Source organism: Phoxinus phoxinus, assembly GCF_949152265.1.
Source record: "Phoxinus phoxinus genome assembly, chromosome: 1".
Lineage (NCBI taxonomy): Eukaryota > Metazoa > Chordata > Actinopteri > Cypriniformes > Leuciscidae > Phoxinus > Phoxinus phoxinus.
This window is the reverse complement of record NC_136876.1, coordinates 25,882,140-25,909,500: the sequence shown is the minus strand read 5'-3', so window position 1 is coordinate 25,909,500 and position 27,361 is coordinate 25,882,140. Positions and strand designations below refer to the sequence as shown.

Here is a 27,361-nt window from a genome sequence, read left to right as displayed (position 1 = left end):
AATTACTCCTTCCGGGAAAGCGCTTTCTATCTGTGTTGGTAAGTGATCGCATATCTGGCTGCTGTGGACACCTTTGTAAACATCTAAATCTCCTGGCATTGACCAAACCCCAACTAATCATTATTTCTACTTCCTCTTTTAATCAAGGGTTCTTCTCGAGAAACATTCCTCTTCGTCTTATACGCATAAATAAATGGTGACAGCGAGAGCAGGAAAAGGAGAGAGAGGTTAGGATTTCTTAGATGGCGCTCTCGCATCTAGTGATTGTTTTCCATTAGAAATGGTCTTCGAAAGTCTGGATGTTAGTCAGGTTTTGAATCCGTGTGTTCGGTTGGTTAAATCAAGTCACTTTTATTTGTATAGCTTTTTATTTTTATTTTAAAGATTTTTTTTACAAGTTTTTCAAAACAGCTTTATTTAGTACATCATCCTTTAATCAAAAGGCAACTTTTGTTTTTGCATGTTTTAATGAAAATCTAATCACTAATTTTATGTGTGAAATTTTTAAACATGAGTGATGCAAAGTAAATTAAAGTATTTTGTTTGCAAGGTTAATTTGTGGGAGGCTTTATTGATATTTGTTGTGGGGCATATGTTTGATTGTATTGAGATTTTATAAGTCTAGATTTCCACATTTTTTGACATTGCAATATATATTGCAATATATATATTTTTTTTTGTACGATAATTTGTGCAATACATACACATAGAACAATTAGCATATTTCCAATAACTACACTGTAAAAAAAATCTGAATTGTAAATAAAACAGATTATTGGAGATTTACCTTTTAAGAAAATACTATTCCCGTCTTTATACCTCAAAATTTCATGTTTAATTCACTGTTACTTGCTCACTAACAATTTCTGAGTGAAAACTGTTTCAAAGTAAATCCTACACCATTTTTTTCAGTGTTTATGTAGATGCCCTAAATAATTGTTGTCAAGTTGAATATGTATTATAATAAAAAGTACCACTGACAAGTAACACAAGTGAAGGCAGGGTCGGTATTTTATATATGCTCCATCCTAACATCATTACCGTTTGATCCAGTTTAAGTGGTGAATAGCTCAGATGCTCTGACAGGATCTTTTGCGTTGGCATCTCCTGGCTCTGAGGCTTATTGCATTTTGGATGGTTTCTTAGTGTCTTTGATGGTGCTGTGCCATTCTAATCATTTTAAAAGTTTGGCACAATCCATGTAGATTTGACGGCAACAGAAATGGGATAATTGATGGAGAAAACGGCAAATAAATCCTGAAGTCTCCAAGCTGTGCCATAGCAGCAGTTCTTCTTTCCTCCGGAAAGCTGTTCTCGTCTGAGTTATGGGAAGTGCGTGTGCCTGAACTCGCCGGTTGTATCTCCGCTGCCTGCTCACACCAGAACAGTCCATATAGAATATAATTCACTGCATTATAGGCATCGCATTCGATACGGAATTGCTAAAACAAGTTATTCTCTGCAGGATGCCGACACTGACCACGCCATGGCTCGTTCACTCATTGATGTTGTTTCTGCGATGTATCACCTAAATGAACTAGATTAAGCAGATATCATGTGTTGAGTGCATAATTGCATGATGTGTGTGAAAATGGCGAGCAGATGATTTATCTCGCATCGTTTGTAACTGAGACCTTTCCACCAGCCTCTCAGTGCCCGGCCATCCATTTGTCTGCCTCTGCATAAATGATTTACCATTGTAATTAGCACCTGTAGCCATCAATGAGGAAAACCTGTTACTAAATAATACCGTTCTGACAAAGCAGAACCACCCTAATCAAGAATGAATTATCAGAAAACTGTATCATACTGTGAAGTTAAGTGTCACACAGGTTATACGTGTAGGTATATACACACTCACACTCTGACATTCAGAAGTTTAGGGAAGGTCTGAATTGTAATGTTTTTGGGGGGAAAAAGTCTCTAATTCTCACCACGGAATACAAATACTAAATGCAATACAAAATACAATAAAAACAACACAATATTGTGAAATATTATTATAATTTAAAATAACAGTTTTCTATTTGAATACATTTTTAAATGTAATTTATTCCTGTGATGTCAAAGCTGAATTTTCAGCATCATTACTCCAGTCTTCAGTGTCACATGATCCTTCAGAAATCCTTCTAATATGATGATTTGCTTCTCAAGAAACATTGGTATTTCTTATTATCAGTGTTTGAAAACTGTGCAGGGCTTTACGCTAAGGACTTTTTTGTACTGGTTGGGACAGTGGTTCAAATTTTTACTTGGCCTGCCAAAGTTTTCACTTGACTCACCAAAAAAATATAAATTAATAATTATATTGTTGTTGTTTTGACCCGTGTAACATAGTATTCTAATAAATAAGCCACCAAAATGTTATATACCCGGGAAATTTCACAATATTCGATTGATTCCAATTTTGATACAAAAACTACTAGCCTAACTGATATGACTTGAGTCTTCAGTAATAAAATAAGTAAACATGTTTGTACCAGCAACAGCGCAAAAAAACAAAACTAAAACAGAACAAAGATACAAATTAATTAAATAAACACTGCTTCAGGTTTTTTCAGATAAGTCTAACTCTATTCAGGTACAGAAATTGAATAATCAAACATAAAAAAACTCTGCATAGTCTTCACTGTATAAATTAAATATCGATTAATCCTTGTTGAAGTTACAAAAGTTGTTCAGTCAAGATCAAGAGCATTTTGGCATGCTTTGTTGTGTGTATTTTTCCATTCAAACGCAAGAAGATGTGAAACTCGATTCAGTAGCCTACTCGCGAGCTGTTTTCTCTGTGCACAGAAGTGTTTACTCAAATGAGTTCTCTTTTGCATATTTTTGTACTTGAATTTGAATGGTTAAAATTATTTAAATGTTTCTATTATACTAGACTTAAAAACGTTCAAAAGATAAGTGTCTTTCACGCTGGCCCCCGGGCCATCGAGCAGTCCTTACTTTCGAACCCTGCAGTGGCTTAATGTTTGTGGAAACTGTGGTACAATGAATTTTGATGAATAGAAAGCATTTATTTGAAATATAAATATTTTTTAGTGTCACTTTTGATCAATTTAATGTATCCTTTTTGAATAAAGGATACATTCTTGAGAAAAATGTGTCCCAAATATGTTTATATACTAAATTATAGCCAATTAAAAACAATGTTCTCAAGAAAACCTGTAGAAAACCTAAATTTCAATTTGAGTAAGGAAGCATGTAATATTTCTTAATAACTTGCTAGTTTAATGTCCAACATTTGCTCAAACCAAAGTAGAAATGGTGTGAAATCCACCACATGTCCACTTAACTGTGATATTGTGTTAATATAAAACTAACTAATGAGATTTCCTGCGGTAAACAGAACGACTGCTTGATCAAGGCACTTGTGAAAGTGAGCTGCTTGCCTGGACACAAGACAAACTGCATTAGCATTTTCCGAAGCAGCTTCCCTTGACATGTGATAAAATAGCATTCAGTTCAGTGTATTTGCATTTAAAATTGTAATTCTCATTCACATGGTCTATCTACCTGCTAGATGAGATTGGTAGCCCTTTAGAATAATTGAGAGGCACGAGACGGGAGGGATGAGAGATGTTTTTTACCCGAGCTATAAAACACACAGACTGCTCATGTGGGCCAGGAGAATATATTGATGGGGTTCCAGAACTCATCAGACAATTGTTCGGTCAGGCTACTTGCATTAATCGTGAAATAAATTGAAAAAATGCAATCAATGATTGGAGAGAATGTTCTGTGGTAATGATATCACTTTGAGATAATCCAATAATTGAGAACTTGATGTATTCTGTGCTGGTATTTCTCTGCTCAGCCTGTCAAAATAAAGTATCTGGAGCCATGCGGAGTGAGGGGAACAGGCTCATGAAGGGCGACTAATCCTCAAGCTCCCCTTTAAGTGTTTGGGGGATCAGAGCCTCAATTAAACGTCAGAGTATGGTTCATTCTCACTGTGTAAAACCAGTTGTCCAAAATGGAGGTAAAGGTTGTCCTGCATACAAGAATGATTTGGGTCCCGTTGAGATGAAATGTTGGAGACAATACTGCTCGTCTCTTACGGTTTTGTTTGTTTGTTTATTTGTTTTTTTAATCCTGTTCTTTCTTTAAAGAAACCTCATCTAACAAAAGTAAATAAATGTGAATATTTGCCCATGACCGCATATCAATAAAGTAGGGGAGAGATAATTGTAATGCATGTAATTTTGCTAATAACACACGGTTGCAGACTCACAGTGAGCATTTCAGGATGTGTGAGTGGTCTACCTCTCTACCTCTTCCCAATATAATGTACAGTTGCAGTTACAATTGACACAAATGTTTTTTTTAAAAAAGTCTGTTTTGACCCATTAAGTAAAAATCTCCCTTAAGAAATTTTTGTCTTTTGGTTTGTGATTAATTTTACAATAATTTATGAGTCATAAAACAGAGTTAAGTTATCTCTCCTTAAAGATGTGCACTCTCCCCCCTTTTGTTTAGTATGTGGTAGTAATATTTAATAATTTATCCATTATCCATAGCTTTGTTGTTAGTTTGATTTCACTATTTTACCCCGTCATTCATAATTTAGCATGTCTAATAATCAAGGGTATTATTTGAATTGACAAACATTTGATATGTACCCATAACATGTAATTACTGACATTATAGAGCTTCTTCATTGTTAACTATTTTTACTATAGCTTCCGTTTTACTCTGTGTGTGTGTGTGTGTGTGTGTGTGTGTGTGTGTGTGTGTGTGTGTGTGTGTGTGTGTGTGTGTGTGTGTGTGTGTGTGTGTGTGTGTGTGTGTGTGTGTGTCTGTCTGTCTGTCTGTCTGTGTGTGTTTACTGTTTTTCTGATCAAATAAATGCAGTCTTGGTGAGCATTTCATGTGTAAAATGACTCTTTTAAAGTAAATTTGCAAACTTTTAGGCTAAAAATTTTCTGAATCAATGAGCAACGTGTTCTAATTACCCCTGTGCTCTTCTATATCAAGCAAATCAAGTAAAATCAGGCCGTTTGGAAACAAAAGATGTCGCTCTCCCTCAAACAATCCAGCAACTGCATGTGCAAGTTGTTGGATTGGTATTAACCTCAGCATACAGTCAAGCAGTTTAACAGCTGTATACATAAGAAACATTGTTCAATTGACGAGGGGGATCATTTAAGGTCCCAGAAGTCCCAGCGCATGTTTCTGTGCTAGTGCTTGAATGTGTGTTTGGGGGGAGGGTAGTAGCAAGCAAATTGGCCTCTGTTTTGCCATTTTGTTCAAACTGAGCCTAGGAGAGGAGTTGGGGTAATTGTGGTGGATCAGCAAGAACAAAGCAGGATGCATCAGTGAGTGTGATCTCTTTTGAGAAGATGTCAGGGAAGGCTATGTGAACCTGCAGTCCGGGCTGATGAAGGTCTATAGATTAATGAGCGCTGAATTCAGCCTCTCTCTCTTTCTCCCTCCCTCCTTTTTTTTTTTTTTTACCCTGCCTGTTGTATCGACAGCATCATTTTGCTTTTAAGCCCCAAACTCAATATTGCAAGAGAGAACCCTTGCTCTTGTACACGTTTGGATTGACAATGAGGAAGCACTATTTGTACCTTAATGTTAAGATACAAATGATGTCACTATAATAATCACCTTGGTGTGGCTATCTTTTTTTAATCAAATGGCTATATTCTCTTCCTTTTTAATGATCCAGAATAATGGGATCATACAAAGTGATGAATGGGTGAATTGATATGGCCATGTTGTTGTTGTTGTTGTTTTCTGATGATATTCACATGGGAGTGTAGGGACAATTTTAAATGTTGTTAGGGTGTATGTTTTTAAGGGTGATCTCACAAAATGTTATAAAAGGCAGTTGCTTATTCATTCATATCATTTTGTTTTTCGCCTCAAAACAATCTATCCGATTATTGGTCACTGAAAAAACTATATTGATGAGCAGTAATCTGAACATTTGGGCGAATTATCCCCTTAAACGACTATGGATGTTATGACCCTTTATAGTAAAGTGCATAAGGATGAATGTTCTGCTTTAGTCGCATTCCTTCAGCGTAGAGGAATTGCGGGCACCTTATGTATCCCCGCCCCTTTTCAGCGCTGCACTCGTTGTGTTCCGTCTTATATTTCCACAGCATGAAGGTAAGATCCTACGAATTTATGAATGAACCTCATACATTTATGACATCCGCTTCAAACATTACAATGGTATCTAACTTGCGTTAACTCTACAAAAAGTAAATCCACTTCAGCTAATTACTCTTCGACAGCGATGCCATAGAAATATACAGGACTACCACAAAAACAGAAGTTCAAACACAAAATTCTGAAGATGGCTGCGTGCTTATTTCTCTGGCACATAAGGGCATGTTTCCTCTCAACAGCTTTGGCCACATCAGCCTCAAACCCTAGACTTCTCTCTGATGTCCTCAAAAGTCTGTAACTGTGCACCTAAAGGTACGAAGGCCCTGCCAGTCCAGATATTCTAATATTGATGAAGCGTCTTAAAAGGCTTAGATCTGGCTGCCTCTTCCCCTCCACTCTCTCTGATAAGCTTAGTGTTGTGAAAGTGCAGGATTCAGTAGGGCTACTGCAGCATTGGGAATTTCTGCTGGCTCAGCTCTCACTTTCTTCACCCACCCTCCTTTCTCATTATTCCTCAGAGCGGCGCATAAATTAGCAGTACCTATAGCTTTCTCTCTCTCTCTCTCTCTCTCTCTCTCTCTCTCTCTCTCTCTCTCTCTCTCTCTCTCTCTCTCTCTCTCTCTCTCTCTCTCTCTCTCTCTCTCTCTCTCTCTCTCTCTCTCTCTCCGCCAAACATTTTAGAAATGTATTCATCAATGCTTAGAGGGACTGAAATGGCTTTTCTAATACAGATGCCATTAGCATTTTATTAGCATTACCTTTGATCTAACATCAATAGCTTTAATTGAAATAAAGTGCTGCATTTTCACTGTATAGAGAACCGCAGGCGTCAATTTTGGGCTTATCTTTATTCTAACATCAGTGGATCGCTGTATATTATGGGCGTTTTATCCCCCGGAGCATGTTATGATTCTGTGACTCCAGTGCTTCCTGCTATAAGTGGTGAAAGATATGGCTGTAGATTTATCCCATAACACTTTCTATGAACCCTACATGTGTAATGCTTTATCAAATTATCAATTTAATGTTCTCATAAATCATTTTGTGTGTGTGTAAATTATTTTAAATAATGACAGTCTTAACTTGTAAAAGTTTAATTGGAATATTTAAGAATGATTGATTGATTGATTGGTTGGTTGGTTGGTTGGTTGGTTGGTTGGTTGGTTGGTTGGTTGGTTGGTTGGTTGGTTGGTTGGTTGGTTGGTTGGTTGGTTGGTTGATGTTAAAAAGAACAGTGACTAAAATTGTAAAATTGTAATTGTTCTAAAATAACATCATATTCTCCTTCTAAAATAAACTGAGATGTTAATTTACAAGAAACAATTTGAAATTATAATGTTTATTAAAAGGTATTTGGAAAACATTTCTGCTATATTCTATATACAGACTTTGCAGAAAGTGTTACTTTTAATTATATAATCAAATTATCTTAGTGTCATTGTTATATTATCTATTATTTTATTATGTCTGTTGGAATGCCTGTGCCTTTTACGCAACACAATTTTCAACTAGAAATAGAAAACTTTTAATGTGTTTTGGCCAGTCATTTGCACGACAATGGCATTTTGAGGCCCTGAAAAGGCAAACTTTAAAAACAGATGTTTTTGAAAACAATAACGTTATCGTCTCCATGTAAACTACAAAAAATCAAAAATGTGAAATTGGTAACATCATGCGCATGTGCATTCTGTGTTCAGTCTATAGGCACGTAGTGTTTCTTTACAAAGTAACATCGCCAACTACTGGCCTGGCAGCATAATGCAGTGTTGTTAAGTCGTTTCCGCGGATCCGTGTGAATGGGGATCGTTTTGACAATGTTGTCGTCTGTACGTGAGAAACCCAAAGGAAAAACTTTTTTGTTTTTAGTACATCATTGTTGTGTAAAGGTACCCTTAATTCCATCTCTGGGGGTCTGGTGAAGTTTTCACAGATTTATCAGGGGATTGATTTTCAATCGTAGCACAGTACCGACTTTCCTTTGTTTAGTTTCTGGTTTTCTGTTATGCTTTCTTCCTCTCTGTCTTGCTCTCTTCCCCCTCTAACGTTATCCATCGGTCCGGCTGAGCGCAGTCTTCTGTGTCAGCTTAATAAAGTCATTCTGCTCGGCCGTGTTCTGCCGCTTGTACTCAGCAGAGTGCTACTTATTGACATTTTTTTCATTCTGCTTTTTCCGCTGCATGTGTAAGACCTATAGAGCTCATTGAGGGACTGAATTAGGCCTGCTCTCTCTCACTCCCTCTTTCTTTAGCTCTCCATCCTGCAATTTCTGTGCCGCAACAGTTCAGTATTACCCTCCATCTCTGTCTGTCTCTCTCAAGTACTCTACGTAAGCCAGAGAGAGAGAGAGAGAGAGAGAGAGTGTGTATTCTGAGTGAAAAGGAGGGAAGCAGACCATTAGAGGTAAAGGATAAGCAAGCCCTTCGAGAGTCCTTTTGTCCTTTCATACGGAGGAGGGCTGTTTGCGCTACTATTGTTGGTTTTCCCCTTGATTTCATCTGGCAAGTATCATTACCGAACAAGAGCCTCTTCTGAGCGGTTTGAGCCCATCTCCACGCAGTATGCCGCGGCTTTTGTGGAATCGTGTGTGCCTGAGAAGCCCTGAAAAGGGAACTTGAAACAATTTACACCCTGTGAGCAATCAGACTCCACTCAACACATAGGATTTACTTCATATAATAATAATTACATTTGTTAATGAAGTATACCTAAAAAGTTTTTTTTTAATGAACACACAATTGTTTTTATTACATTAAATAATGTCCCCTTACCATTATGCATGCTTATATATATATTCCCCAATTACTTACAATTTACCTGTATCAGAGATTAGATATTTTATATATATATATATATAAAATATGTTTTAAAGTGTGTGTGTGTGTGTGTGTGTGTGTGTGTGTGTGTGTGTGTGTGTGTGTGTGTGTGTGTGTGTGTGTGTGTGTGTGTGTGTGTGTGTGTGTGTGTGTGTGTGTGGCTAATATTAAACATATTAAAAGTAATATCATATATCAAAATATAATGGCTGTCAACTGATTATAAAAAAAGTTCTTATTTAACAATGATAAAATATTCAGTAGTATTTTAATTAAAACACACTAATAATTATATAACACAGCAGAATAAATTATGTTTGTATTATGTGTATATATGTCATTTATTCTACTCTGGTACTGTTAAGAGTGTTTTGTTTATTCAAAATAGTACAGAATATTTTTATCATTAGGCTACTTGAAAATTGAGAAATTACTTAAATTGCTTTAATTGACAGCCATAATGATGATATAAAATGATTTTTTATGTTTTTAATGTTGGCCACTCAACACAGTAATCAACAATAAATTCACGTTTGTTATCAGCCAGAATTTCGCCCATGTATACCTAGAAACAAACAATATATGTATTTCTAGTCTCACCTTTTGTAATGTCTCTTCAGTGATTGACTCCTCTGCCATGTCTCAAATAATCAGCAAATACTGACATTTAAAAATACTGTACCTGGCATTACATGATGAGCATATCAAGAAAGTAATTGTATTAAAATGAATTACTTGAATGTTTTTAATCAATTGACAACCTTAACGATATAATGACACAATATAAAAACACAAAACGGGAATGTCAGTCCTTGTTAAAAAATAACATAGAAGAAAAAAATGAAATGGTTTGAATTTCAGATTTCAGCAGCACAGGACTATATTTAAAAATGTATGCCAGCGTTCTGACTCCAGAAACATGCTGTGTGCCCCAGAGCTATTGAGAAGCTTCTCTTAACGAGGGGCCAGTGGCTGAAAGGAAAGTGCTACCAAAACAAGTGAGCCATCATTAAGGTCAGCGGCTCGAAATAATACAATTCCTACCCTACAAGAAAACCTAGTGGTGCCCTGATTTTCGTTGCTTCTTTTTAACAGGGAAAAGATATTCATTTGCATAAAACTTTCATGGGCATTTTGTTGAACTGTGCGATAAAAAAAATGCTGATGATTTTTTTTTTTTTTACGATTAATTGAAAACTTTGCACACGATATAAACTTCACAATAAAAGCTCAACGTTTTACGGTCAAGAGTGGTTTGCCAAAAACCAGCGAGTTGCCGCTAGCGGAAGGCTTACTACCAATTTGATACGCAGATATTTTGAGGTGACAAGGTTAATGCATCCGTTTTTTTCTCATATCATATCAAATCAAAGCAATTTCCCTGGCCTTTATTCCCTCTATCTGTGGGTCATAATCCTCTTTAGGGTCTTTCTGCAGCTATGTCTGTCACAGTGTCTGGGTTGTGTATCCCCGGGTATCCACTAGAGGTCCTCGTCCCCCACGGTGTCTGTCACATTATGAACTGCATTCCCCACAATCCTTGTCTGCACTAATCACTGTTCACTGCACTCAGCTGTTCCCCGTCATCATTGTTCCCAGCTGTTCCCTGTTTCATTGTTAGTTCTGTGTGTGTATATATACCCTGTCTGTTTTAGTGTCTGTCACGGAGTCCTTGTATAATATCACACCACTTCTGAGTTCTGTTTCTGCCCGTTGTTTTGTTTTATGTTTTTGGATTGCTTCTCTGGTTATGACCTCTGCCTGGACTGGATTGTGAGTAACGGATTTCCCTCAAATAAAGACACATTTACTGCACTTGGATCTACCCTTGTTTCCTTGAGTGTGGATCGTGACAGAAGGACTCCGTCAACACTAGATCCAGCGGTATGTCTTTCAATGTCTCTTCCCCAGCCACTGAGCGGGAGAGAAGAGAGTTTTTTGAGGGGACCCGATTAGTCAAATTTCGCGGGACCCGTGGAGGCCGCAGTGGAGGTGGTCGAGAGGAATCAAGACACCGTTCTCCACTCTGGCCCCTCTTCGGCCCTGGGTTGGTAAGGTCCAGCCCAGAGTTCCATCCGCCGCTGATTCAGCCCAGCCCAGAGAACTGTTCGCCGTGGTGCCCGTCCAGTCCAGAGCCTGAACATTTCCGCCAGAAACAGCGGAGGAGGAGGAAGACCTTCAGCCTCCCCAAGGACTCGGAGGCCGTCCCCTCCGAGCAGCCCGCTGTCGTCCCGGAGGCCGTCCCCTCCGAGCAGCCCGCTGTCGTCCCGGAGGCCGTCCCCTCCGAGCAGCCCGCTGTCGTCCCTGAGGCCGTCCCCTCCGAGCAGCCCGCTGTCGTCCCGGAGGCCGTCCCCTCCGAGCAGCCCGCTGTCGTCCCGGAGGCCGTCCCCGAACAGCCCGCTGTCGTCCCGGAGGCCGTCCCCTCCGAGCAGCCCGCTGTCGTCCCGGAGGCCGTCCCCGAACAGCCCGCTGTCGTCCCGGAGGTCGCCCCGGGGCTGTACACCATTAGTCCTGCCACGGCAAGGAGGGCTGTCTTCCTTTTTTATGTGGTGGTTGTACTGCACGCACAGAGGAAGCACATGAGTTCCGCCCAGCCAGAAACTTCTCGCGTCACGCCTGCCGAGCCTGAGCTTCGCGTCACGCCTGCCGTGCCGGAACAGCCCGCTGTCGTCCCGGAGGCCGTCCCCGAACAGCCCACCATCAGTCCTGCCTCGGCCAGGAGAGCTGTCTTTGGGTTTTACTCATTGGCGGTTCTGCACGCTTGGGGGAAGCACTTGAGTTCCGCCCAGCCAGAGGCTGTTCCTGAGCCGGTGGTGTCTGTTGCTGTTCCTGAGGAGCCGGTGGCGTCTGTTGCTGTTCCTAAGGAGCCGGTGGCGTCTGTTGCTGTTCCTGAGGAGCCGGTGGCGTCTGTTGCAGTTCCTGAGCCGGTGGCGTCTGTTGCAGTTCCTGAGCCGGTGGCGTCTGTTGCAGTTCCTGAGCCGGTGGCGTCTGTTGCAGTTCCTGAGCCGGTGGCGTCTGTTGCAGTTCCTGAGCCGGTGGCGTCTGTTGCAGTTCCTGAGCCGGTGGCGTCTGTTGCAGTTCCTGAGCCGGTGGCGTCTGTTGCAGTTCCTGAGCCGGTGGCGTCTGTTGCAGTTCCTGAGCCGGCGGCGTCTGTTGCAGTTCCTGAGCCGGCGGCGTCTGTTGCAGTTCCTGAGCCGGCGGTGTCTGTTGCAGTTCCTGAGCCGGTGGTGTCTGTTGCAGTTCCTGAGCCGGTGGTGTCTGTTGCAGTTCCTGAGCCGGTGGTGTCTGTTGCAGTTCCTGAGCCGCTGGTGTTTGTGACTGTTCCTGAGCCAGGGTCGATCCCTGTCCCGCCTTGGTCTTCACCGCCATGGCCGCCCGAGTGGTCGTCTTCACCCTGGTCGTCTCCGCCATGGCCGCCCGAGTGGTCGGCTTCACCCTGGTCGTCTCCGCCATGGCCGCCCGAGTGGTCGTCTTCACCCTGGTCGTCTCCACCATGGCCACCCGAGGGGTCTTCTCCGCCGTGGCCGCCCGAGGGGTCTTCACCGCCGTGGCCACCCGATGGACTGTCTGCTTCTCCCTGGCCGCCCGATGGACTGTCTGTTTCGCCCTGGCCGCCCGATGGACTGTCTGTTTCGCCCTGGCCGCCCGATGGACTGTCTGTTTCGCCCTGGCCGCCGCTTAAGCCGTTCCCCCTTGTTCCTGTTCCCCTCCATGGACCTGGCCCCCCGTCCCGCCCCCTGATCCTCCACCATTTCACCTTCCGCCTGTACTCTTGTTTTATTTGTTATGTCTTGGAGCGTCTGGTAGCCGCTCCGTAGGAGGAGGGTTATGTCACAGTGTCTGGGTTGTGTATCCCCGGGTATCCACTAGAGGTCCTCGTCCCCCACGGTGTCTGTCACATTATGAACTGCATTCCCCACAATCCTTGTCTGCACTAATCACTGTTCACTGCACTCAGCTGTTCCCCGTCATCATTGTTCCCAGCTGTTCCCTGTTTCATTGTTAGTTCTGTGTGTGTATATATACCCTGTCTGTTTTAGTGTCTGTCACGGAGTCCTTGTATAATATCACACCACTTCTGAGTTCTGTTTCTGCCCGTTGTTTTGTTTTATGTTTTTGGATTGCTTCTCTGGTTATGACCTCTGCCTGGACTGGATTGTGAGTAACGGATTTCCCTCAAATAAAGACACATTTACTGCACTTGGATCTACCCTTGTTTCCTTGAGTGTGGATCGTGACAATGTCCAGTTACTAAATGATGAAAATCTTATTCGGCTTCACTCAGTGGCCTGGCTAATGGGAAATGAGCACACTTTGAAAAACAGCTAAGTGTTTTAGGCTGAGAGGAAAGTGGAACTGTTAATATCATTACATTTGAAGAGAGCGTTTGTAACAGATTCTATTTCTTAAATGAAGATTGGCCAGTGCATTATGGATGTATTGACGGCAGGCATGAGGGGAAGATTAGTGGTATATCCAGGAACCCTCCCAGCGTAACCAGACCCTAATCTCTTAATTGTGTAGTTCTCTTTCAAACACTCAACAAGCATTAACAAAATTAGAAATGTTTTTCTTTCCCCCCCCCCCCTCCTTTTTGAGGGTTGAGTGTGATTGATTAGTGTTTGAGAAACTCTGTGCATCAAGGCATGTAGAAATACTCTGCTCAATAGAATTAAATGTGATTTTTTTTTTTTTTTTATAGCGGTGAGTCTCAACTGGTGGGTTAGAAACCAAAAATAAATCGCAGATCTATTTTAATTATATTAGTTTGTATTGTACAAGCCGCACAATCATATTTAGTTCATAAAAAAACACTTCCAATATTATTGTTATTGACATCAAAGGCCACACATCCAATCACACTATGATATTTTGGGGCAAACACATCAGTCTCATCTGTGAATTGCAGATGCCGGCATATAGACAGGTTGCTTGACATCCCCTAATGAAAAATGAAAATAATTGTAGTTTATAAAGTTCAGTTCAGCTTGATATTATTGGTGCTATGCAGTTCATGGTAATATCAATACATTTCAATACACACACATATTTTAAATGTTGATGTATTACACTGAAAAACTATACTAACTCTTTAAAAATGTATTTTCTACTTGTTTTTTTCTAACATATACTACAAGCTGCAGTATATTTTAATTGCAGAATAATGTACATTTAAACCTTTATACTTAAAAACAAACATAGCTGTTAAAAATCATACACACACACACACACATTCTCACTAGTAATTTGATTTCGAGCGATTTTAACACAGAAATAATTTTGTTCAATTCTGGTACTTATTAGGTCGCCTCTTGAATACCGCCACTTGCAAAACCAGTTGAGATCCACTTGCTTTATACCACTCCCATTATTTGGAGGGGAAAAAAGAGGAAAATATTGTTGTGTGTACCGTTTCTGGCATGGAAACTATGTCTTGCCTGTCTTATTCCCTGCTCTCGCCACCTTTTGCATGGTTCCATGTCTCAAACCTCAGTTTTGACAGATCTCATTTTCTCTCCCCTCAGCCCACTCTAGATGATTGACTTGTAATCACTGAAGGGAGGTGCAGTATTTGGTGTGTAATGTGTTACTCTAATTTGTATGTCTCTGTTGACAGATTCCAGGACAACCAATGAGTTGTGATACGGACCAACTCAGGGTAAGTGATGCTTCTGTGTCGCTTTGTGTGGTTGTGTGTGTGTCTGTGTTTCCGTGTGTGCCGCCGTTGTGCTTCTGGATGTTGTTGGTATCGACCTTTAATTAATCAATCCATGAAGATCATACAACTGCGATTCATTCATGTAAAGACAAATCATTTCGTCACAATGACTTTAGAATGAATTCTTGTGTATCCTTCATGTTCATTTCAGCATCTCAGGCTGAGAAGATGATATTAAATCAATAGGCAAAAAAAAAAAAAAAACTTCAGTTTTAGTCTCAGAACCAAAACCTGTTATTCCCTCATACTCTGCTGTGTCCATATTAAAAATACAACAAAGCTTACCTTGCCTTCTCATTAAACTTTAATAGTGGCTCTCAAACCCTCCTGCTCACTCACTGGCCTGAAAAGCCAGGGTAGCAAAGGTGTCAGCTTCACTCCTGATGAAGACCCTCCCAAAGATCTTCATCTTCTTCAAACACACCGTATCTGTGTGGAGGGATAACCATGTGTCCTGATGGCTCTGCCTTGATCTCACATACTGTAGCACACAGTGTGTATGTGCAGAATCATGGGAGAGATGCAGGAGCGGAGGTGCTGCAGTCCTCTCTCAGTGCTGTAATTTATCATGCTTTCTTGAAGGGTTTTAAGTCTGATAGGGCTGATATGATTAATTGCCAGACCTTACTGTTCATACACACCCATCACTCTCATTTTTTTCTGGCAATTACTTTCCTGATTATTATAATATATATATATATATTTTTAAAATTTCCATTGAAAAGCAATAAAAGTGGGCTATATTAATAAAGCTAATAATAATAAGCAGGTCAATGCTGTGTTTTCTCTTGGAAACATGAAAAGCACTTCTCTTATTTCTTTGCCATCTCATTTCCTCTTGTTAGTGACTCACTCAATAATCTGAAGACAGTTTTTTCAGAAGTGCTTTTTAGAAGCTTGTCTTTAATTTAGATTATAAGAGCAGGATCGAGAGTTATACTTAGTACTTTTTAAACAGGAAATCGGCAACCTAATGCTACCTTTTTTTTCTTTTAGGTTATGTTTTTGTCATAATCCAAACAAATGAGATGCACTACTGCTTTTACTGCTACTGTTTCAGTCTTGTAGCTTTTTTTAATTGGGTTAAAGGGCACAATCGGACCGAGGAGACGGCAGCTGAATCGGTCTGCTCCATGTAAATGGACATGTCAGTAAGCTGCACTCAGTTTCCTTGACCATTAGACCTTTCTTGCCCCGAAGTAAAGCGGTTTAACCAAATTGTATGCTGAAGTATGTTCGTTTTGCTTGGGTGCACAAACAATGGGCTTTACATTGTACCTGCCATTTATCTTTGTTTAATATGTCAACAATCATTTATTGCTTTCAGAATGTTGTTCAGAGTATTGACCGGATTTCTCTGTATTAATCGTTTCATTCGGAAGAAAACCGTTCCATCTTGTTGCAAAAGCGAGCACAGCACTGTCTGGTATATATTTCTGTTTTTAGTCAGATAGTTCAGCCTTTAAATTCTGATGAAAATGCACTCAAAGTCAATCATTCCTGCTAGGCAGTACTCTATCACTTATAATGTATCGAATGAAATATTTAACTCATTTAACTTCTTACATTTATAAAAAAAACTTCAATTTATTTAGAAATACTGAAAGTCAGTTTGTTGTTTTATCCAGTGTCCTCAATCTTATTTTTCATCATCTTTTGTCATTTCCCTTTAACTAACAAAAGCCAGTTCCATAATGGAATCATCGTCCCGGAAGTGACATCATTTTTAATGGGAACAGCACAAACAATCAATAGCAATGGTTTTGATGAGTTATGTGTTTTATTTATTTGTGATATTTTGCTGTGCTTCACTCTAAAACATCCCATGCTTTTAGATAAAATGACAGAAATCATAATATTTAAAAATCGAAATATTAAAATGCATAAGTTAAACGACACATATTTTATACACAGTGCATATTTAATAAGTTAAAGCTCAAAGGACACTGCATAACAGGAATGACCCTATTCAAATTATCATTAAGAAATGTAATTTATTTGAGCATTGGTGTCTTAAATTGCTGTGACTGACGTTTTGTGTGTGTGTGTGTGTGTGTGTGTGTGTGTGTGTGTGTGTGTGTGTGTGTGTGTGTGTGTGTGTGTGTGTGTGTGTGTGTGTGTGTGTGTGTGTGTGTGTGTGTGTGTGTGTGTGTGTGTGTGTGTGTGTGTGTGTGTGTGTGTGTGTGTGTGTGTGTGTGTGTGTGTGTGTGTGTGTGTGTGTGAGTGAGCCTTTAGCTTAATCATTTGTCCTCCTCGGGCACTCTCACTCACTCTCTTTCTCTTTGTGACGGTTGTACTTTCTTTTTTATTGTTTTCCTTTTAAAGGGGAGTCAAATTGCTTCCTGAGGAGGATTTGATATTTAAATTTCCCTCAGAATTTAATTTCCCTCATAAATACACTGGCAAATCTCATTGCGTTTGTGTCTCAGACACACATAAAACAAAAAAATGGACCTTGCTCAAATTTCCATTTTGTCCCCTCTTGGTTTGAAATTCATTTACAAAAAGGTTTTGTTGTTGTTTTCTGTTACTCTTGAGTTTCTCTAATACCTGTGTTTGATTAAAAACCCCATCCCTGTTCTGAAGAGTAGTAATGAGTTTTAGCCTCATATGCGCTTGAGCTGGCTGGCTGCATGTCTGGTCTCTCAGTAGCAGTAGCGTTGTAGAGTCAGCAGATGGCTGTAGAAAAGTGCTGTAAGAAGGCAGCCAGTGCGTCAGAGCCAAAGCAACCCGAGCGGGAAGGCCTTGGCCCCAGTACTCGCTGCTTTTATCTCCAGCACATTCACTCCGGACGAGGAGGAGAAGAAGAGGGGGGGGAAGTCGTCCAGGCTGCAGAGTCAGGTGCAAGCTTCACATTTAGGAGAGGGTGGTGCTTTCTACCTCTTTTTCATCCCATTGTGACATTTTTGACTGTAGTTTACCTGTATTTTATTTTATTTCTTTTTGTATTTATGTGAATCTCACATAGCTGAGATTGCAGTATTTTTTGGAGGAAAGTTGCAAGCTTAATATTTTTTTTTCCGGTCAGTTGTCTTCTTACCTTCCCTCAGGACAGAAGATGAGCCTTTTGAATTCCCACTGATCTCTTCCCCTGCGCATCAGCTTACGGATGACAGCGTCTGAGGATCTGAGCAGCATTTTGTTAGAGGGAAAAGTCCTTTTTTGTGTATGGAGGAAAATCTGCTTCGGATCGTCCTATCAGCTGTGCGTTAACGTACACGCACCTTTCTTGAGGAGCCTGTGCTAGAGAACCCTGCACTCGCGCTCGCTCTCTCTCTCTCTCTCTCGCTCTCTCTCTCTCTCTCTCTCTCTCTCTCTCTCTCTCTCTCTCTCTCTCTCTCTCTCTCTCTCTCTCTCTCTCTCTCTCTCTCTCTCTCTCTCTCTCTCTCTGGCACTTTGAGTGCACAGTTGTGCTGGACTTCCTTGGTGCACGGATCTTCTCATTATATAGATACGTCAGGAATTGGCACCTAAGCAGGGGTTGTCAGTGAAAGGGTGAGGAAGACCAAGTGGGGAAAGGCAAGAAAGAGCGAAAAAAAAAAGAAGAAGAGAAGAGCAAGAACAAGACTGCTAGAAGCATCTCAAACCTTGTGAAGTAGCTTCTTCTTCCTCCAAGTGTCAGTTTTAATAAGATCTATTATAGTGATATAATAAATTATACAAAAGAACTGTGAGCCTGAGAGAGTGGAAACAAGAAGGATTCATCTGGGTTTCCGTAGCTGAGCTCGAGAAGTTAAAAGAAGATAAGTAAGGGAGCGTTTCCTCACTGCCGGAGAGCCCCTGACTCCTCGCTCAAGATGATGATGTATTTGTGGGTAGGTAACAACCATCCCGACCGATTGTGTCGCGTTCGTTGGTGTTTGCAGGCTTCGCTGTGCATGTGTGCCGTACAAAAGTGTTGTGTGTGTCGTCATTGATGTTTATTTGTTTTCTCTTCTGAAGAGTCTGATAGTCTGAGCATTTTTGTAGCAATTGGTTGCAGGGTGGAAATCCACCGGTCCAAATACATTTGATCCTCTCTGTATGCGATATCCTCTGTTGTGTTGTGTTGTGTTTTGTATACCGGTTAGCAATCAGTCATTTCAAAGTTTCATCTCTCTCTCTCATCTCGTCCTTGCCGAGACTACTCTTTCTTTGGAGTAGAGAGTGTCAGAGAAGCGGTGCGTGACACGTTGATTCATAACTGCAGGGTTAAAGCACAGGAAGTCATTTTAGAGAGCTGTAAGCGTGTGTGTCTTGGCCTGCTCATTATCTGTCTCTTCACCTGCCATTACCACTCAAAATCAGTCCTAGCTGAGGAAATCTCGCTGCACTTAATTGCCCATGGAATAAATTTAAAGCACCCTGATGACTTCTTCACTGTGAGGGTTTATCAGGAAATTAATCTTATTTGAACAGATCTTAATCTGATGGGCAGTTCAAGTGAAAATAGAAATAAGGAACGAGTTGATCCTTTACATAATGTGTCAGCCGGAGGTTTTTTCTTTTCTTTTCTTTTTTCCATTAAGAGTCATGCTTGATTTTGTATCCATAAAATAACCTCTTTTTTTTAACCACAAAATAATGGAGGCAAGGTAATAATAATTATTATATAAATAATAATAATAATAGTAAGTATAATACATTTTCTTGTGTTATAGAAAATTAAGCAAGACGAATGAGAACTTTTATTTAAGTATTCTTAAAATATTAATAATTAAAGCGCAAACATGCTCTTAAACTCTGTCAGTAGTCAGAAGAGCTCAGAATCAAAAGACTTGATAAACACTCAACACAATCTCCAGTTACTTAGTCATGCATCTACGGCAAACTGAAATTCTATATTAAGAAAATGAATATTGAATGTTTAATTGGAACATGGGTGGTCTGGAAGGAATATGCTTCGTAGGAAAGATTCAAGGATGAAATTTCCCAGGAGATGCAGAAATTACTGTGCTGTATAAAAGTATACAGTTCTTGCTAAATATTTAATTTGCGTCAATTTAAGTTGGCTTGTGACAAGAAATTCACTTCTTTGCTGGTTCATTTGAAGTGAACATTACTGATGCATCTTGTTTTTAACATTTTGTAAAATGTTACTGAATATAGATAGACAGACAGTCACGCACACACACACACACACACACACACACACACACACACACACACACACACACACACTATTACTTTTAGTCTTTAGTTTACATAATAAAGACAGAATGATGTCCAGAGGCCTACTATTGTAGAGACATGGATGATACCAGAGTGCATTCTGGGTTAAGCTGAATGTGACATGTTTTTCTTTTTAAGAGGCCTCTGGTAGCCATTTGACACTCCAATTCAGGCTCTATATCCGACCCTTCAGTATTACTTTTGTCATAGATCGTATGGCTGTAAACTAGAATTAATTGCGTGTGTTACTTTTTCAGCCACAGGGTTTTCATCTTAACAGAATTAAATAGATCATAAGAGCGTTGTGCCACGTCCAAATACGTCAGATGTGGCGATAAAGTCTTAATTGCAAAATAGACCCCATGTCTTCTATAACATTGTGTCTTCAAACAAATAAATGAACTTTTATGCACTGCTGTCAGTTGTGACTCGTCAGACTGAGGATTGAATCACTGAGGTAGAGAACAGACTGAAGCAAACAGCAGAGTCAGAGCTGCGGTGCTGTCCAGGCTGATGTTATTGCCTTTCTTACTATTTACTCCCCCCTGCTGCTGAAACAAACTGCTGTGGAGGCACTTCTAGCCCCTTGTCAGAGTTGTCTTTCAATAGATGCCATGAAAGCAGTTTATTCAATTGATTGATAAAGGCTGCCCTCCATGATAACCAATAGAGGAGCCACAGGGCCATGCAGTGTGTAGGAGGCACGTATTGCGACTTCACTTCTTGACACCAATATTTTGGTAAACTCGTCACTTGTAAAAGCAAGAATCGGAAGCTCTTGTGCTCAATTCTTCTTTTGAAGTGCCATAATTTAAACTGTAATTATATGAATAAAATGCCACTTATTATACAAGCGTAATAAAATAGTTTGAAAGGTTAGGCACTTTACAGTATATGCATAATAGCAAGTCATGTCAATCCGAATCCAAATGCTATTTCTATATGTGGAACATTTAAGCTCTTTTCCATACAACATTTACTGACCAAACCAAAGTCGTTAAGACACAGAACCGCTATGACCAGAATCAGTGAACAGATCAATCGTTTGAGTTGGTTCTTAGCTCATACAGCAGTTGGACTACTGTACTACCGTATTGTATGGTATTTGTTGGTGTTTTTGAATAACTTAAATAATTTCTTTTTTAAATAAGCTTGGGTAAGCTATTTGTTTAATTTTGTAATAGGAAGCAAAGTATCATTTCAAAGATTAAGAATTAGCTGTGTCCCAATGCAGAGGCTGCATGAATATGTAACAAGGTATATTCAACCTGTCTGAAACGGGGTTCGCAACCTGTCTAAATATGTTCATCTTTGTCAATTTCTGTACAATAGTGAGTATACTTCATAACTAATACTCTGTATCTATATGAAATCGCATCTTGGTCAGATGCCAACATTTGAACCGCTTTATATATTTCTTTTTACATTTGTATCGTTAGATATTTGGGTAAATTGAAACCCAGTACTTAAATTTAAAAGTGTAATCCGGCAATTTCTCTTAAAAAAAATCCTGCTGTCACAGTGGGGTATAGTACGCGTAGAATCCATCCATTGTATCTTTCATTGCCTGCGAAATAAAGGACGCGTTTCGATGCTGCATTTGAAGGAGGCTTCAAATTCACTTTGACGCATTGGGGCTTTGAATGCAGCCTTCGAAGGATGCAGCCTCTGAATTGGGACGCAGTCAATGTGTGTGAGAGAGACTTTCACTATGATAGAAAAATGTAAGTGGACCATTTGGGCATTAAAATAAAGTTTATTGAATCTTTAGCTGTTTCTTTCCATAATTCCTTTGTTTTTATGCCAATTTGCATGTTGGAACTATCATAAGATGAATATGAATGTAGCTGGGTAACATAAAAATGAGCATTAAAATCATTCAATGTATTCACAGTGGATATAATTGACATTAATGCAAGACAATTCAGCACACACCATATGGTATTTATACACCTTCTAATTCCCTCTTTCTCCCTGACAGTAATGATGGGACCTGGGTGAGAACGCTCCACTGTCAGTTGCTATCAAATATGTTCTTATTTAATTAGCTGTCTTGCAGTAGAGCGCAGCTTATATATCATAATTCTTATCTAATATACTCAATCCTGTCTTATTTTATTTCATTGACTGTGCTGAAGTGCTAGCATGTCTCTGGTTTCAGAGGGCCTGGGCAAGTTGCTCTGAAATCAAGAGCGATTGAATAGCATTAAAGCTAATGCCACAGCCGTTGAGGCATTGCTGCAAAGATTTAAAAATTGCCCTTCTGATAGAGTTTTACAATGTATGACAAATCAATGCATAGCATTTTCATAATGAATGGCTTTGGCATTTGGAATGCCAGTCCCCGAGCAGGCTTGGTTGCTGACCTGTGACAAGAAGTGGTGTTATATTTCATTATATTCCTCTGAGTTATACTCACTAGCCCCAGTCGTGTGAGAGAGGGGCGGGCGCTCCCTGTCTGGTTCCACTGGTATCCTAGCATGCACTAGTGTCAGTGTGTCTGTCTGTCGTCCATCTATCTATCTGTCTATCGATCCATGTATCGTGATACCACATTCTAGAACCAAACTATCTTTTAAATTTACAGTAGGCTACCACTATGGCACAAAAACTTGCCGCAGCACTTTCCAAAACATCCGCTTTTCAAGATACACGTGGAAATTTGTCTGATCCTTGACACGATCGCGGGTAGCATCTCAAAGTTGCTTCTGTGCTAGTTTGATAAAATTTGTAATGTTTTAATCGTTAAAATTATTGAATATATTTTGAGACAAATGTCTTTTTAATGATTTTCAGTTTAGTACAAGGTTAAATTAAAGCAACAGTTTTTCAATAGCGAAAGGATATGTAAAAGTATGGTATCTGGGGTAAAAGGCGCCCCTGCTGTTGGGGCGAAAGGCACAATAATTAACATGATAATAAATAGCTGGCTGACTTTTCCGTTTGTTGACATGACATTAGATTCAGATGGGAAATAACACATTAAATAGGGTGTCCATTTTAGAGTCATCATTATATTTATAAAGAAACCATCATATTTAAAAAAAGCATGATATTAATCATATCATATAATAAAATATCATATTTATTGTTACTACTGTAAATCTATATTAAATTATTATAGGATCTCATTCAATGCTTTCAGAATCTTTACATTTTAAATACTTTTTTTTCTGTATCTTTATATAAAAATATATTTTTATATTAACCTATTTTAATGTATATTTATTGAACAAAAAATGAATTATTTTATTTATCAAAATTAACAGAAAATAGTACGAACTTTGCTAAGGTGATTGTTTTGAACAAATATTAACTAGGACATTATTAAAATCATATTATTTTAGCTAAAGTATTTGTATCAATACTTTGTGCCTTTTGCCCTAGGGGGTAAAAGGCCCACCTTGCCACATTTATACGATTTTTAAACAAAACAAACAACTTTTATGATTTATTTTTTACACAAAATCTGTTGCTCCATCAATGCTCAATACAAACACATGTATGTTTTCTGCAATCATACACTATGTGACTATTTTTCTTAGGGTGTGCATTTAGCCCATTGTACCCTACTCACACTTGACTTTCGACAGCGAGTTTGGTTAACTTGTGCAGTGTGAACCAAACTGCACCTGCCACTATGGTTACATAGAAGAGAAGACTCACTGCAAGCTGTTGTATGAACAGAACAATTCGAGAGTCACACCTGTTGGTCAACATGGTTGTCCATCCCGAGCTCAATCTCTTTCCAAACTCATCCTGCGCTCAAGGATATTGCCTCTGAGGTTTACTCACCATTGTTTGGTATTAGATTACAAGCGCATGAGGACAGATTCAAATGACCTGCCATGTCATTACCTGTTCATTCACGAATACTGAAAGCACAGTTGTGTTGGTCATTATCTGCTGTCATGAGATGACAGTTTGTGGCTTTTTTCATTGGTCTGTTATGATGATTGATGGAGACAGGTGGCTGTTCTTTACAGATGGCAACATATCAAAGTGGCATCATTGTAATGACAGATGCCTATGACAGATATCAAACCAGTGCTTGGATGCTTTTATGTTACACTGCTCAAAATCCACAAGTTTTTTACTCCCTATTGGTCATTGAAACCTTTCATCTGATTCCACCGTGCCAGGTTGTGATGTGGCCATGACAGTTTTAATCTGATTTATAAAATGCTATATATATATATATATATATATATATATATATATATATATATATATATATATATATATATATATATATATATATATATATATATATATATATATAAACCTCTCCGGGATTGAACCGTAAATGCAAAGAAAGATAAGAGGAAATTTAAAGATGACTTTGCCTGGATCAATGACATTTTTTAGAGATTGTCTGCTTTGTTATAGATATTCTGAAATCATTACCCTCCTAATGAAATTTTCTGCCGAAGAAAACAAAAACGTAGAAGCACTACAAGCTCTTTCATAAACAGCCTTTATTACATAAGTATATTCATCATCACCATAAAAGCATCAGGCCTATACACATATGGTCTAGAGCTTTGCAGTAGTGGAGATTTTTATTGGGGGCTATAAAATACAATACACCAGCAGCACATACCACAGAGAGGAAGAAAATCACTTTAGCGCCTTACACTTTTTCGCGCTCTCGGATAAAACGGTCAGGCCGGGAAAACACCTTTGTGATAACAATTGCAGCCAGGCAGCCTAATGCACTTTGAAGCCCTAGTAAAGGCCCGGATGAAACTGGAGATTATTGCCATTTTGAGAGAGATCAATGAAGCTTTGCTAATAATTCACTGTAGGAGAACCTCTGGGGATGTGGTATTTATCTACAAATATCAGCTCTGGCCAGACCAATTGCAGTGTTCTCGCCTCTGGTGCCCACACTAGTTCAGTTACCTAGTTGATATTGAATGTTTCCTCTTGACTAGGAGGGAAAAAATGAGGAAGGAGAGAACGAAAAGAAGAGGGGGGGAAAAACATGATTTTGCTAATGACGTTATGTGTTTGAACAAACGGGGACATGGTGCAGTACAATTGATGTGAAAGGGTTAGTTCAGCCAAAAATGATAATTCTGTCATTGTTTATTCACCCTCATGTTGTTCCCTGCCCGCTCTTCTCTGTATAATGAAAGTGAATGAGGAATAGGGTTGTCAAGCTCCAAAATAAATACAAAAAGCACAGTAGAAGTTGTTTATCCAAAATCCAAATCTTTAAATGTCCAAAGCTTTGTGTGAGGAACAGACTAAATTGGAAGGTGCTATTCACTGAAAATGTTAACATCTTCCCTAACTGTCCTTTGAGAGTTTTTGTGAATGAGTCAAACCCAATTTGAATGATTTGTTCACAAAGTTTAACACTTACTTAATGATCTGGTCATAGCGGTAAACTCCTCACTGTAGAATAAGACTATCAGGGAATATGAGGTCATTTATTGATACTTTTATTTATTTATTTACCACAGTACTCATTGACTTTAATTGGCAAGAAAAAAATAAATGTTCATAGTGATTTTAAGGACTTAAGTAATATTAGGATAACATTTTTCAGTTTAAAAATGTATTAGTAAATGTTTAAATTGTAATTAATTAAAATTAATAACGGCTTTTTAAGTATTTTTTCATTATCATTCAATGATTCAAGTATCTTTAGTTTAGTGGCGCAATGCTGCCACATGCAGTAGCCTACTTATTATTTATGTCATTAAAACAACATATTACAAGATATGTCGTCAAAATGACATATTTTATTGTAATAACAAGATGTTATGTCGTTTAAACAACATATTTTGTATGCAACGTACAAAATATGCCTTTATCCACTGATCTATAAAAAAAAAAAATTATATCGTTATATCATTCTGTGTTCTAAAACTGTGTTAATTTTTTAAAAAGGAAATGTTTACAAACAGTATTTATTTTAAAGCCTAAACAAATTAACTTTAAAGCGAAACGGAAACGGGCTCCGCTCTCATTTGGCACGAATCCAAATTGTTCTTTATTCGCACTTGGATGCAAAACTATATGTTGCGTCTCGTTATAACAGGAAAACATTTTGTTTTTATGACATGTCATTATCACAAAAAATATATAGTTTTAACAATAATATATCATATGTCTTATCAAGTGAGAACAGAATATTCCTGCAACTAATGTACTAGATTGACTTTAATTTGATAAATACATTTTAACCTCAGCAATCATTGTATATTTCAACATGGCTCAATACTAATGTATCTCATGGGTTTGTGTTTTAATGGGGGTGCTTCGGTAACGACAGGGAGCAGCACGCTTAGTAAAGAGACAATTAAGGCAACAACTTGGAAAAATGAGTGTGTGTCTTTCATGATTTTTTTCCCCATCTTGGAGCGTACACTTTGTAGTCGTTAATTTAATTGCTGATATTCCCTGAATCCCTGAAGAATATAAAGGATTAATCATCCAGTTCATTTCGACGAGAGATATGGCCTTAAGTGAATTGCAGTTTTACCAATTTAACCCTGTCTGCCCCTGAATGTGACAAGATTAACATTTTCAATTAGCAATACATAATTGCGGTGCACGCTCAACGGCCAGCCTACATCCTCAAAGGTGGAGGGGCCATTTCAATGGGCCATGCATTTGGATCTAAAGCCCCCCTGTCTCTGTAAACGCACCCTCGACGCTCTGTCATCAGCGATGGATGGGAGTTATGAGTTGGGTCTGTGTGTTTTTGCAGGCACGAATTCCTGCATCTTTGCGAGACAACAAATCTGCAGATTTGAGGATTATAAAAAAAAAAGTGTTGTAAAAATGTCTCCTTTCTTTCTCAGGGGCGTTTGTGTTGATAAGGCAGAGCAGGATCAGCAGTCTCTCCCCTGTCTGTTTTTTAATGTCTGTGAAGAAACAGATATTGATTTAATCAGACCAGACTGTTGCGGCAGAAAGGTATATGCTGCAGGAAAAATGCCTTGTGCGTTGAGGTAATAAATACTGCAGATGGACTCGTGCGAGCCGTTAAGCAGAACCTTTTGTGGGCCCCATTGACTGAAGGCCCCTGTGAATGAAAAGGCAGGCGAAGACGGAGAGTTTGTATTTTAGAGATAGGTGACTGATTTCACACTCCGAGATTTGTGCTGTGTCCTGCACATGCTAGGATCTTGCCAGATAGCGGGGCAGTCGCATATCAGCCTTTCCCTTCAAGGTGCTTTCTATCGCATCGACTTGATAATAGAAAAGCTGCTTTTTCAAGCTGACACTGTATTCATGGTTCCCCGTCAGCGGGGCATTACATACCTGTGCAGACAGATGCATTCTGGGTATGTTTGAGATACCATGGAAATTTCAAATACAGGGAATTAGCATTTGTTTGCAGCCACAGTGACCGATGAGTGTTTACATTGTGTTTAATAAATGTTTCTTCCTCAGATATATATATATATATATATATATATATATATATATATATATATATATATATATATATATATATAACCAATCATTGTTAGAGGTAACCATTCAAGCCAATCAGCTTTCAGCATCACTATATTACGTCATCAAGTTCGCT

General features: G+C 39.1%; 1 protein-coding gene across 14 annotated transcripts in view; it reads left to right on the top strand.

Moving 5' to 3' along the window:
- rbfox1 (RNA binding fox-1 homolog 1) overlaps window positions 1–27,361 on the top strand; it is a 295,182-nt gene that overhangs the window by 132,052 nt on the left and 135,769 nt on the right. For 7 of the 14 annotated variants that reach the window (XM_079629415.1, XM_079629416.1, XM_079629422.1 and 4 more), the window contains one exon: window positions 14,557–14,598. The exons of 2 other annotated variants lie outside the window; for them this stretch is intronic. In XM_079629415.1, the coding sequence (XP_079485541.1) occupies window positions 14,557–14,598 (42 nt within the window). Of the gene's footprint in view, window positions 1–11,006; window positions 13,098–14,556; window positions 14,599–17,442; window positions 18,474–27,361 lie in introns of those variants that run through there. 5 more of the 14 variants (XM_079629414.1, XM_079629432.1, XM_079629429.1 and 2 more) reach the window with 3 other exon arrangements.